Here is a 14354-nt window from a genome sequence, read left to right as displayed (position 1 = left end):
TCTCTGAGAGCTGCCTCTTCACCTGCCCCTTAGCCACAAAGAAATCAATTCTGAGGGAAAATAACAAAACTCTCCAGAATAAAAGCACTCCAAACAAAGCACCTTCTTATTTATAGTACTATCTCAAGACAAGGAGAGCCCGGAGGACGACGATAAGACAGCCAGTCCTCCAGCAAACCAGGTCGACTCCAGACACACATGCCAGGTAGCAGACAGCTCCCTGACGACCTTCTGTCTGAGGCGGTGCATTGTTCCTTTCAGCTGATAACCTGCCTCAAGGCGTCTGTTCAAATGCAGTAGAACATCATAGCTCATGGCACGTTGGTCACACCATATAGGAGGGAGGAGCAGGAAGTAAGGACAAACACGTCTAGGCCAAGGAGACGGCTGCAACTGAGTCCCATTACTCCTTCCACCCAGAATCTCACCCAGCTCCACCTCCCTCCTTGTTCGATGCAGGACACCAGTTCAGAAAGTCTATCCTTGGTTAAGTCTTTTCCAATCCCCAAAGCCAAGTTAAGTTTTAAAACCCTCCATCATGACTGCGCTTTGTGCCTCCCTCCGTTAAGGAGTTATCAGGCACACCAAAGGCAGAGCCACTGCCGTGGAGTCGATTCCGACTCCTAGCGACCTTATGTGACAGAGCAGAGCTGACCCGTGGGGCTCCCAAGGCTGTAATCTGTAAGGAAGAAGACCATCACACCTTTCCCCAGAGTAGCTGGTGGGTTCAACCTTTGGTTAGCAGCCAAGCACGAACTACTGCCTCACCAGGGCTCTTCCGGTCATGCAGAATTGAGTTTCTTATGACTTTGTCACTACATTAACAACCTACCATACAGATAACACAACCTTTCATGCTTAAATCGAAGACTTGAAGCATTTGAAGATCAAAGACTACTTCAACATAAAGAAAACAAAAGGCCTCACACCTGGATCAATAAGCAACATGATAAAAGGAGAAAAGATTGACTTTTCAAGGATTTAGTTTTACTTGGATCTACAAGCCCATGGAAGCAGCAGTCAAGAAATCAAATGACGTACTGTACTGGGCAAATCTGCTGCAAAAGACCTCTTGAAATTAAAAAGAAAAGTTGCCCTTTGAGGACTAAGGTGTGCCTTAGCCAAGCCATGGAATTTTCTGTCACCTCATATGCATGCCAAACCTGGACAATGAGTAAGGAAAACGGAAGAATTGATGCGTTTGAGTTGTGTTGTTGGTGAATATACTGTGGACCTCCAGAAGAACAAACAAATGTGTCTTGGAATGCCCCTAAGAAGTAAGGATGGTGAGACTTTACCTCACAGGCTCTGGACATGTCAGCAGGAGGCCCCGTCCTGGAGAAGGACATCAGGCTTTGTAAAGCAGAGGCCAGCGGAAAAGGGGAAGCTCCTCGATGGGTGGACTGTCACAGTGACGGCCAGCAGTGGGCTCGAGCACAGCAAGGCCGTGAGGATGGGGCAGGACCGGGCAGTTTCATTCCCTTGCACACAGGGTCGCTAGGAGGTGGACGCAACTCGACGGCACCTAACAACAACACTACAAGAAGGACCCCTTTGATTCACCAGCATGTCCTTGTCTCTAGGACAGCGCCTGGCCTGTGAATCACAAAAACCCAAACCCACTGCCATCGAATTGACTCTGACTCCTAGTGACCCCTCCACTGGGTTTCCAAGGCTGTAAATCTTTACAGAAGTAAACTGCCTCATCTTCCTCCCATGGAGCAGCTGGTGGGTTTGCACTATCAACCTTCCGGTCAGCAGTCAAATGTCTTACCCACTACGCCACAACAGCTCCAGGGATTCCGTAAACGTTTGTGGTAGGAAAGCATGCGTAAATAACTACAGAAAAGGGTGAGGCTTAGGGCTAAACAGTCCTGGGGGGCCCAGTCGTTTGCAATTGGCCACTCAAACCCACCCAGCGGCATCGCGGATGCAAGGCCTGTCAATCTGCTGCGGCTGTAAGATTATAGCCCAGAAGACCCTATGGAGCTCTCAACACATGGGGTACATGAGTCAGAGTCGACTCCACGGCAACGGGTCTGGAGGACGAAAAGGTGAGGGAGCCATGGGAAGGCAGGGCGAGAGTGCCCACCTGGTGAGGGGCTTAGGAATAAAAGGGTATTAAGTAAAGTGGGTAGGTGCACGTTTGGGGTTTCTGGGCAAGACTGATGCATAAACTTCAAATAAAACTGAATAAGCTGGAAGTTCTTACCCATTTTTAAAGCCAAGACCTAGCTTTACCAAGTGACAACACAAAACAAAGCCGTGCTGTTTAAACCTCGTCATGTACACAATGAATCCTGCCGAGCCAGAGGGAGACGTTTCGTCCTTTAAAGCATTTAAGATGCTTTGTTCTCTGGAAAGCTTTTTTTAAAATAGCATGAAACACTTGATTAGGGGGGAAAAAAGCTGCAATGAAAGCCATGCTAATTAATAGTATAAGCTGATCTGGAATAGGCTATAAACTCACCAGCATGCAAGGAGAGCATTTTATGAATATAATTCTTTAAAAAGTTTTGTGACTTGAAAAATCATAAAATATAAATGGTAGTTTTAAACAAATTAATGGGCTGTAATTTTCTTGCTGATAGATTTAACATCTACGTAGCTTTCAAATCCTGATCTGCGGTCTCTGCAAATGTCTGTGCCTGACAGCATCTTCCTTTGTCTGGGGAAGCAGAATTGAGGTAGGAAGTCCATCCAAAAAGCAAAACTGGGATCACTGTCCTTATGATGTCATTTAAAAATTATTAAATAAATTGGCAAGCTATTCTCATCAATTAAGTGGACTACCCAATCTCATTTTGTTCTTAAAGGCATGACCTCACTCATCATTTTTGATGCAATGTAGGCAAGCCACTTGTATTAGTTACTAAAAAGGAAAAATAGCAAATATTTTAATGTGGCACAAAATACAAAAAGAAATTAAAATTCGTTAGTATGTATTTTCTAAATCATATCTAAAAACTGGGAAAGTTGAACTTTTTGGCTACGGGTTTATATTGTTTCTCTGTGATTGGCTAAGGACTAGAAGTCATGCTGCAGCCCTCCGTAACAACAGCTTTGCCACCTGAAAAATGACTGAAGACAACATTTTACATGGAAGTTACCTTCAATTTAAGGTAGAAACTTCAGTTATCTTTATATACTCAAAACTACCAAAATACATGAACTTCCATTTGTAAAGACTTTGCCCAAAGCCTCTGTCAGCAGAGGGAAGTGGTAGAGGAAGGCAGGCAAGACTGATGGGGGTGTGGGGTCGGCTAGGACAAGGCGCAGGCAGAGAGAACACGGCCCTACAGTGTGACCAGGGCCAAGTGTGCGACAGAAGGGCCGTGAACCACGCGGCCAGCCCCTGCACCGCAGCGCTCCGGCACTGGAGACCGAGGAGTTCTGTGTGGTGGGAACTGCATTCGCGCTGCGGGATGTTTACCAGCATCCTGGCCTCCACCCACTAGACGCCAGTAGAGTCACTCTTGTTATGTCAGTCAAAACCGTTTCCAGACATTGCGAGCGTCTTCCAGGGGTCAAAGTGCCCTGAGTTAAGAACAACTGAGGGGGAAGAACAAGCAGGGCCGGGCCATGGAGGGACTCACAAACCCCGGACTCTATTCTCAAGGGCAGAGGGAGCCGGTGAAACGGTGGAAGGGATGCCTGTGCTCCGCTGGGAGACTTTCTTGAGGCGATGAGGCCTGGTTTACGCCGGGCCCCAGAAGAGACAGGCTTTCACGGCAGCAGCTGGCATCCTGGTAAGTGCCACACAGTCCCACTGGGTGAACTGCTGAGGCTCGAGTTTATATGTGAGAGGAGGCTGGTGGGGTTTTTAAAGAGGTGTCTTGGAAATACGCCAAAACAGCTCATTTCCCACCTTGGGTCAAAAAAAAGCACAATGTCATTTAAGACGCAGCAAGTAGCTTTGATTCCATCTCTGTCACCGCTGTGCTGGCCCGCTTCACATCAGTACCTCACCGACAGAGGCCAGCCACCAGAGCCCCGCCAGACAGGAAGTGAGGGCTACCGAGATGGTCCCGTCTCAGCCCTGAACTGAATAACCAAGGCACGGTGCCACTTCCAATTAAGAGAGAACGATTCCAGGAAAACACGCAACGCTTACTCCTTCTGAAGGCCTAAGAGCCTGTCAGATGGAACACCAATGCAAGAACGTGGCAACACTGCTCCCAGGGCTCTGAAGAGCACCAGCCCAGGGAGGAAGCTCGGTGGATGAGCCGACAGCCTGAATCAGTCATAAATGTGAGCCTGCCTCCTGGGGACAGAAGCCTGGAGATCACCTACTCAATGAGGCAGCGACACAGAGGGAGCGGTTCAGGCTGGTTCCGGCTCCCCTTGCAGACCCATCCTCAGTTGCCACCATGAAACAGGCTGCAAGAGACTCAGGCCTAATCCACGGGGGAAGACTTCCTTCTCAGAGGTCCGCTTCCATCTTCAATATCCTCAGAGTGCAACGCTTCCAACTTTCCCACATTCCCATTTGCTTTGGGGGCCCGGCATTCACACTAATATGCTGCCTCCTTTGAGATGAGTCAGTGAAAATCTTTCTCTTGACTTTCGGTAATCTCCAGTTTTACCAACATCCTGACGTATCTCTTATTCAAAACAACCCAAACTCACTGCCGTTGACTGTGTCTTACTGTTGTTTTGTGATGTGCCGTCGAGTCAGACCCAACTCATAGCGACTAGTCCTAGTTATTCCTCTACTTACTAGGTTATTCCTGGACTGGTTATTTTAACCAAAAAACCTGTTGCTACCAAGTCGATTCGGACTCACAGCGACCCTAAAGGACAGAGTAGAACTGCCCCATGGGGTTTCCCATAACATAAAACTTCTATTTAGCAGGACAGCTGCAAAAAAGAAGAGGAGAGAATAAAGTTTACCGGAGCCCATCCTGAAGGAAGGCATAACGCTGCTACTGCTCTTAGCAGACCCTCTCAGAAGAGGAAAGACAAATGCCCCTTTTCAGAGAAGTGTTTCAAGTATACAAGTTTCACCTCCGTGCTTTACCTTTTGTTCTTAGTGAACAGGAGGCCTAGAGGGTCGGCAGGACGCCAAGCACGAGTTCTGTCCAAGAGCCCCGTTCCAGCAGCAGGAATTCAGAGAGATGCAGCGGAAGGAGAATGATTATGTCCACCCATCAGACTGGCAAAAATCCCAGACACACAGAAGCCACTGATGGCAAGGGTGCTAGGACCGAGTACGCACTCTCGGTATCTTCCGAACTGCGTAAGCTCCTCTGGAAGGCCATTCAGAAACAGGTACCAAAACACGTTCAAGATGCACTTGGATGCACCAATAACATCTTCTGTCTTTAGGACAAACTTCTTGATTGTGAAAAGAAAAAAAAATATGCCTACAGAAGTTCACTGTGGTGTTTAGTAGACAAAAACTACCATCTACGTGCCCACTGGCAGGTACCTGATCAGGTATTATGAGTTGAATTTTGTCCCCCCAAAATATAGGTCAACTTGGCCAGGCCATGATTCTCAGTATTACGTAAGTATCTTCCATTTTGTGATCCGATGTAATTATCCTCTGTGCTGTAAACCCTAACTTTGGTATTAATGAGGTAAGATACAATCCACAGGATTGGGTTGTACCTTGAGGCAGTCTCTTTTGAGATATAAAAGAGATTGAACAAGCCAGCAAAGAGCAGAGGAGGGACCTACTGCCACCAAGAAGGAAGAGCTGGGAGTGGAATGGGCCCTTTGGATCCAGGGTCCCTGTGCTGAGAGCCTCTGAGACCCAGGGGAAGACTGATGCTGGGCTCACAGATACTGAAAGAAGACAAGAACCTTCCTCCTAAACCGTGAGCCAACACAGAGAGAAAGCCTTCCCCTAGGATCTGAGCTTGTAGGCTCCTAAACCGTGAGAGACTAAACTTCCAATTGTCAAAGCTGCCACCTACGTTGTCTGTTACAGCAGCACTAGAGGACCAAGCCATCAGGTAAAGCATAACACACCACACAACACCACATAGTCATTCAAACAATGGCAGCTCACAGTCTGCTACCGCGCTCCACAGGAAGGGCCCAGGACATGGTGTTCACCGAAACAGCGTTATGTACAGCGAACGCTGGGAGAGCCAGAATTTGACAGGACCACCTTGCTCTTCCAGGTCTCACGAGTTTCCTGCCTTTGTCAGGGTGCAGTCTGACCACTCTTCCACTGCTTGTTTTAGTGAAAAATATCTGCTTTTTCCTTCTCTGACAGGTTTCTGTCTTACCCACATTCTGGTTTTCGCAGGTTTTATCGTACAATGATGGAAACAGGACTGAAGCAGCCGATCTGAAGGATGAGCCTTCTGTAAAAACTGTGACTCAGTGGATCTTGAATGACTTTTGTTTTCTTCTTAATACTTCTGTACATTGTTTGATTTTTCAAAAACAATGAAAACAATTTTTACCAAAACAAACATAACACCCAAAGTTAATTTTTTTTAAAAAAATATAGGACTTAATGTCTTTTCCTTTAAACATAAACACAAAAATATTTAAATAAAGAAAAGCATCTCTTATCCCATGTAAAAGGGTAAAACCAAAAGCATTCCATTTATAAGCTAATCTTTAAATTTAAATCTCTAGACAATATAAAGGAGCTCTGGTAGCATAGTGGCTAAGGCACTTGACTGCTAACCAGAAGGCTGGCGGTTCAAACCCACCAGCCACTCCTCGGAAGGAAGGTTGGGCAATCCTACTTCCGTAGTGATACTGCCTCGGAAACCCAAGGAGGGGTCGCTATGAGTCGGGGCTGACTCGACGGCACATAACAACAACAACAACAAGACAATATAAAGCAGTTCACTATAACTAAGGATTTTAGGGTCATGCTTTTATTATTAATTTTATATGTCCCTTTTACTAGAGAGGTTTTAGGTACTATGAGGGCAGACCTGTAAATTGTCCCTAAATTCTAACTGCACCAGGTAGCATGAACGGGTTGTACAGATGACACAGTAAAGGTCAGTGATGGGAGATGGTCACCTTATGTCAGACAGATGCAGGCCACGGTCTTAAGGAAGTTGTTAAAACTGTGCACCCCCTTCTATGACAGCTCACGTCCCATTGGTCAAGGGTGTTTATTTACTGACCGTCTCCTTCTAAGGGGAGAAAGACCAGACCAGGGGGTCAGCTATAAGTATCAGGACCTCTTCAGAAATCCTCTCAGTATCAACAGTAACAAATGGTAAACAAGTCTGGAAGGCAGTGCTCTTACAATGTCATCACCACGTGGCCTGCACACATCCATTCCCAGGACTGTTCGTCGCCCTGTTGTTGTTAGCTGCCGTTGAGTCCATTCTGACTCACAGGGACCCCACGTGTTACAGAGCAGAACTGCTCCAATGGGTTTCCTCAGCTGTAATCTGTATGGGAGCAAACTGCCAGTCTTACTGCTGGGTGTTTGAACCACCAACCTTTTGGTTAGCGGCCAAGCTCTTAACTGCTGCACCACCAGAGCTCCTTACAGCTGCATCAGGAGACCATAAGCCACCGTAAATGTTCATGATTTCCTTTGCACAATTAAGTTACTGTGCTAAAATTAACGTAACCTCAGTCATAATCAAATGACAAAATTCCACAGTAACTGTCACGCCATGCTCACAGGCCTGCAGGCTGGTCAGAGCAGGCAGGGTGGGGCTGGGGGGAGAGAAGATGAGAACCCGCACGGATCCCTACGCAGGGCAGTGAGGCCCCATCCCAAATCCGGGGTGCACTTGTCTGCTTCAGTCAGCTGACAAGACCACTCCACTAGCTCTCTTTCGGAACCTCTGATGAAAAGATACACCACTGTGTAAAACACAAATTTATATTCAATGCACTAGATATGGCATATGTTAAATGAAATTTCACAATAATTATGAATGAACAGAGAGTAAACCCAAAACATTTTTAAGAAGCTAGGGAGGGTTTGAGGAGTCCAGGGCTGGGGAAATGGTTAAGTGCTTGACAACTAGCCAAAAAGTTAGGGGTTCGAACCCACCAGAGGCGCCTCAGAAAACAGGCCTGGATCTCTGCTTTCAAAAGTGCTCATCCCTGAAAATCCTACGGAGCACTGCTCTGCACACACGGGGTCCGCCCTGGGTCGGAGGCCACGAGTTGGGATCAACTTGACGGCAACTATCAATCAGAGAGGGTTTAGCTTCAAGCACGTGGCTTTGTTCCCTTTCCCGCCAGCAGATGGAGGTGTGGATTCAAACAGGGAACAGGAGCACTGTCCTCGCTCTGCTCTCGGCCAGCCACTAGATGGCGCCCTTCGCTCTGCAGAGTTAACACAAGGCTTTGACAGTGGAATGGGCTTGGGTTCCCTGTATTCATCTAGAACCATCATGACTGATTTATTCAGTGCACTTCTGCTCAACATTTTCTGACTAAGACTGCTTTCCTTAGTCACAGAAAGATGACTAAATTTCCCAAGAGGCAGTAAATGGTGATAAAAGGAACTGTCACTTGACTGAGCAAACCTCTAATTATAATCCAAACACTCTAATGCAAAGCTCAGTATACCAGATTGCTCTCTGCAAGCCACAAAACAGGGTCATATAATAAGAATTTCCACGGAAAGTCAACCGGCGAGGCTTAGGGCCGAGGGTGCTAACAGTCTATGCAGGAGGCTGTCTTTGCACAGTGCTTCAGGGTGGGCCCACAAATATCTGATGAACAAATTAGTGAGTGTCACTGCCTCAAAGATGCCCTTTAATGAATCGGTGCATTCATTTCTCTGCGAGCCTGCTCAGTCAGGGAGAGCAAGCTGAGAGGCCTCAGGACCCACCCAGAGGAAGCACACATCTCTGCACTCTCTCTCTTTAGTTAAAGACAAAGAAGGGTCCCCAGTATCCTATGTCCAACAGTGTCAGTCAGAAAAATTCCCTCCCCAAAATATTTTATTTAGATCATGACCCTCTAACTCAAACTCCAAAAACCAAACTCACTGCCATTGAGTTGATGCCAACTCGTAGCGACCCCTAATGGGTTTCCAAGGTGGTAAATCTTTACAAAAGTGGATTGTCCCATCTTCCGTCTGTGAGTGGCTGGTAGGTTTGAACCACCAATGTTCTGGTGAGCAGTCAAATGCCTGAGGCACTGCGCCACCAGAGTTCCTTAATCCTGACTAGTCTCTTTAAAGAAGTTCAGTTTCTAGAAATTGAATTATCACAGTCTGGCCTATAAAAGCCTAAATTCTCAAGTGTATCATTTAATCTAAATAACTTCATGTTGTTGATCTGTGAAAATACGGATTTATTCTTTCTTATGACTCTTCTAAATCAAAGACTATTCATATTTTCAAATGTCTTAAAATTTTATTACTCAGTTATGATCTGCATTACTAAACACTGGAAACATCACTATCAATTCCATGTAGTTGGCATAAAGTGCTAACAGTCAGTCATTTTTAGATAAACTAAAAGCTTAGTAACTTTATTACCAGACATTCGCATGACCCCTCAAGTAGATAACGTATGTTGTCAAGGACATTTTGTGACCTCAGGCAGCTGTGCTTTATTTACCAGTGTCAATCAGTAAAAATAAAACCCAGTGCCATTTTCAGAAGCTCATATCTTTACTGTTAAAGTAGCATGGAACACACATGTAGCATGGAAGATACACGGAAAAGTAAAGGGAAGAATTCACCCAAACTCACTGCCATTGAGTTGATCCCGACACACAGTGACCCCCACTGGGTTTCCGAGGCAGTAAATCTTTATGGAAGTAGACTGCCCAATCTGCCTTCCAGGGAGTGGCTGGTGGGTTTGAACCACCAACTTTCCAGTTAGCTGTCAAATGCATTCGGCACTACACCACCAGAGCTCCTTGTAATTCATCCGTACGCTCATAATTCATTCATATGTCACCATTCATCCTTCTTCCCAGTTTTCTCTCACTTTTGTTTTCAAATAACTATCTTATTACCTATAGATATGAACCGTTTTTCATTTTCTATCACGTCTGAAACATTTTTCCACTGTATATCATGTGCTGAAAGGAGGTCTCCTCGTTTAGTGAGGAAAGAATGGCCAGTCATATGCTCCAGTGATGTTGATTCTGATGTGGGAGAGAGGCCTACACTGAAGACACCCAGGAAAACCTGCCAAGTTTTCAAGAACTGTGGGACCGGGTCACAATCAAAACCAAGTTCATTACCTCCTCCCCTTCACGCTGGCCCCTTGCATCTACTCCTTCAGTTCACATCTTAGGTCAGGGAGTAAAGCTGGACAAAGCCTAGCTTCTGAAAACTGTCACATCGGGGTTTGTCTCGGCTCTGCCAGTACCAGCTCTGTGAGCCAGCTGAGCAGCCTAAGCTCTCTGAGTCCCACCTCTGTCATCTGTAGCCTGGGGGTACTAATATCTGCTTCCCAGTTACGGTGAGGATGGAACATTCTGCTGTGTCTACAACGGCTGCTACAGTGCTGGAAACGGAGAAGAGATTTTGTTTTGGTCAAAAAACGGGAAACCACAAAAATCTTGAGTCACAAGTTTTCTAACTTTTCTGAGCAGTCCCTACTTTATCATGATAAACAGTGACCAGCAAAGTCACTGTAAAATGAAAGGTTACTCAGCCAGGAGCAAAGCACCATCTGTGTTGATAAGGACAGGGATGTCTGTGTCTAGTTCACAACGAGCTGAGGGAAAGCTCACTAAGGCCATGGATGCTGCTCCAGCAAGTCCCCTGCTCACCTCACACCACCAACCCCCTAGGGCTCCCAGGCCCCTCCATCAGCACACAAACTTAGAGCAAAAACAAAACCCCCTCCAGATGCCACTCTAGCCAAGAGAACCCTACGGAGCAGTTCTGCCCAGTAACACACGGGGACGTGATGCTTCACAATCGACTCAACAGGAATGGGGTTATTTTTCATAATTCATAGGTCATGCCGTTGTGTGATGTCGATTCTGCCTCAGTGATGTGTAGGCTCTATGTAAACTGACATTGGCTACTTATTTAATGAAATTATTTAACATATATCTACTTCGTATGCTGTTTGACATCCATGTATATAAGCATCTTTGTAAGATATTTAAAGCATTTAAAAATTACTTAAATTTTGAATGTATTATTACTACATTTGGGAAAATCTAAGAAATATGTGTGTGTATGTATGCATACATGTCACTTCACAGTGAGTCAAGCCTTGTCTACACATAGGGCCTCCTGTCTCTCTCCTTCCATTCTCTTCAATCCATTCTACTCAGGCCTTGTCCTGTCATTTCACCAGTGGCCACCACACCACTAAGCACAATGAATTGGTCGGCTCTTATCTCATGTGACCCTCCCCAGCGTAGGACACAGTTAATCTCGCCTCCTGGAAAAGCCTTCTTTACGTGGCTTCCAGGACATGTGTGTTTCCTTCTGTGCTTTCCCTCGATCTTTGGAAGGCAGACTCCCTTTGCCCCTCTGTCCTCCTCCCCCAACCTCAGGAATGCCCCAGCGCTCCTGCCTCCAGCCTCTTCTCCTCCTGCTCTACACTCACCGCCTTGGTGAACCCCTGTTCTCATGGCTTTAAAGACTTTGTGTTGATGAGTGAGCCTCACTTACAGCTTCACCTTGCCCCACTCCTTGGAATTCCAAACTTCTGCATCTTAACTTGAATCTCCACTTGGTTGTCTGGCAGACGTCTCAAACTTGCAGGTCCACAATGAGCTTCTGAAATTACCCCTGAACACCAGCTCCTCTCCATCCATTTTCCAGTCATCAGGCCAAAAGCCTTGGCAATATTCTTTTCGTAAAAAAAATACATTTTATTGAAATATAATTTATGTACAGTGAAATACACAAAACTAAAGTGATATCTCACTGCCGTCGAGTCAGACCAGACTCATAGTGACCCCTCCTTGGGTTTCCAAGATGGTATCGCTATGGAAATAAATTGCCCAACCCTCCTTCCGAGAAGTGGCTGGTGGGTTTGAACCACCAGCTTCTGGTTAGCAGTCAAATGCCTTAGGCACTACACCACCAGAGCTCCTAAAGTGACACAGGTCAATGCATTTTTTTTTTTTTTTTTTGCAGTGTTCCCTCTTCTCCCCTCCCTCCCCTGGTAACCAACCAACAGTTTCCTTCCATATATAAACCTTTCCTTGACTTTTTACAATAATTAACTGGTAATGTATTTGTCCTTCTGTGACTGACTTATTTCACTCAGCATAATGTCCTCCAAGTTCATCCATGTTATGTGGTGTTTTGCAGATTCTACATTATTCTTTAGTGTTGCATAGCATCCACTGTCTGCATGTACCATAGTTTGGTCATTCATTCTTCTAATGGGCACCTAGGTTGTTTCCATCTTTTTGCTATCGTAAATAGTGCTGCGATGAACATGGGTGTGCAAAACTCTGTGTTGTCCTGGCTCTCACTTCTATAGAATATATACCTAGTAGTGGGATTGCTAGGTCAAATGGTATTTCTAATTCCAGCTTTTTACAGAATCGCTATACTGCTTTCCAGAGCAGTTGTATCATTTGACAGTCCCGCCAGCAATGTATGACAGTCCTTGGCGATATTCCTAATTCCACTTTTTCTCTCACTTTCTGCATCCACTCTGTATCCAACACTTGTTGAACTCTACCTTCAGAGTATACGCACAACCTCTGTGCACCAACTCCGCTGCCACCACCCATTCCAACCACCACTTCTTACCTATATACATACATTCATACAAACATACACGTACATATTTCTAGAATTTTCCCGAATGTGATAATAATACATTCAAAATTTAAATAATAATTTTTAAATGCTTTAAATATTTTACAAAGATGCTTATATACAGGAATGTCAAACAGCATAGGAAGTTGATACATATTAAATAATTTTATTAAATAAGTAGCCAATGTCAATTGAGTCAGAATTGACATCACACAATAGCATGCCCTATGAATTATACAAAATTACCCCATCACCGTTGAGTCAATTGTGAATCATCACGTCCCTATGTGTTACTGGGCAGAACTGCTCCGTAGAGTTCTCTTGGCTGTGGTCTGTGCAGAAGCTGATCACAGGGCAGCTGGGTGGGTTTGAATGGCCAGCCTGTATTTTAATGACAGCGTGCAAATTGTTTTCACCACGTAGGGACTTACCAGTGAATTCCACACAAAAACACCAACCACACTGCCACTGAGTGCATTCTGACTCATAGCGACCTCCATTGGGTTTCTGAGGCTATAAATCTTTACGGAAGTAGATTGCTTCATCTTCCTTCCACAGAGCAGCTGGTGGGTTTGAACCACTGACCTTCTGGTTAGCAGCCAAATGCCTTATCCACTACACCACAAGAGCTCTTTTACCTATGAATTAATCCTTAATTATATTTGAAGTTTCACCCCCCAAAATATTTAATTAGTTACTTACATGATTTATTAGTAATGAGAAGTTGCCTAGTTACTAGTCAAATTTAGTCAAATTCACTGTCATCATTTTCTAGAACAGGGACCAGACTGCACACAAATTTGAAAATAAGGAAGATGTAGCATGCGGGAAGCAGAACCAACGTTCCAGACACACATCACAAGGCAGCTGTTACTCACACTGTGAACTCCTAAGGCTTTCCAGACTGCAAAGCTCATCAGTCCGACTCCACACCAGGCGTACAGGGAGCCCCAGCCCAGTGCTCGCAGGGCGAGGGCAGAGCCGCTCTCGGGCAAGGTAGCTGTGGCCATGCTTCCCTAAGGCGAGGACAGAGGGTCAGGGTTAGAATAAGACCTTCAGGAAAAATAAGCATTGTGAAGTTCTCCTCCTGCTCAAACACCAGCTTTGCAACGTGGCAACCGCACAGCTTTAGTCAAGTTACACTTGCGCCCTGCTGCTGGCCGAGAGCCTGGCAGTTTGAACCTGCCCCGGTGATCTGCTCCCCTAAAGTTTACAACCTAGGAAGCCACATGGGGCAACTCTGTCACACGGGGCTGCTATGAGTTGGAATGCATTCGACCACACTCAACAACAATCAAGGCCCCACTTCTCTGATTGACAAATCCTTGAGTACACAAGGCACCGTGCCCGAAGCTGTGCCAGGCACTGGGGAGACAGCTGAGCAGAGAAACGGCTTCCTCACAAAAGACTTCAGATCAATAAAGTTCATTTTTCTAAAAAAAATGTAAATCAAACTGGGCAAATCCACGTCAAAAATAATCGGCACGGAACTACAGAACATTAGTATGTGAAGAGAACATGCAAACACACTTTAACTGGGCAATTAACATGCAGACAACTTAAAGCCATACTGCATTTGGCTCCTAACTTAGGAAAATGTTCACTCTCACTCCCGATAGATGTGCGATTATAGTTTTAGAGGGTATCATCTCATGCTGGCTAACGTGAAACGATCCTCCTGCAACCCAGCAGCCGTGCAACT

General features: G+C 45.6%; 1 protein-coding gene across 1 annotated transcript in view; it reads right to left on the bottom strand.

Annotated features, from left to right (window-relative positions):
- The window catches only part of TMEM242 (transmembrane protein 242), a 37037-nt gene that overhangs the window by 7895 nt on the left and 14788 nt on the right, over nucleotides 1-14354 (bottom strand). Inside the window, exon 3 of the mRNA XM_007953741.2 lies at nucleotides 13531-13668. Within this exon, the coding sequence (XP_007951932.1) occupies nucleotides 13531-13668 (138 nt within the window). The remainder of the gene's footprint in view (nucleotides 1-13530; nucleotides 13669-14354) is intronic.

Source organism: Orycteropus afer, unplaced genomic scaffold (genome assembly GCF_000298275.1).
Source record: "Orycteropus afer afer isolate SDZICR_OR568_19922 unplaced genomic scaffold, OryAfe1.0 scaffold00407, whole genome shotgun sequence".
In the NCBI taxonomy this organism is placed as follows: Eukaryota; Metazoa; Chordata; class Mammalia; order Tubulidentata; family Orycteropodidae; genus Orycteropus; species Orycteropus afer.
Note: the sequence above shows the minus strand (reverse complement) of the source record. Positions and strands in the feature narration are given on the sequence as shown.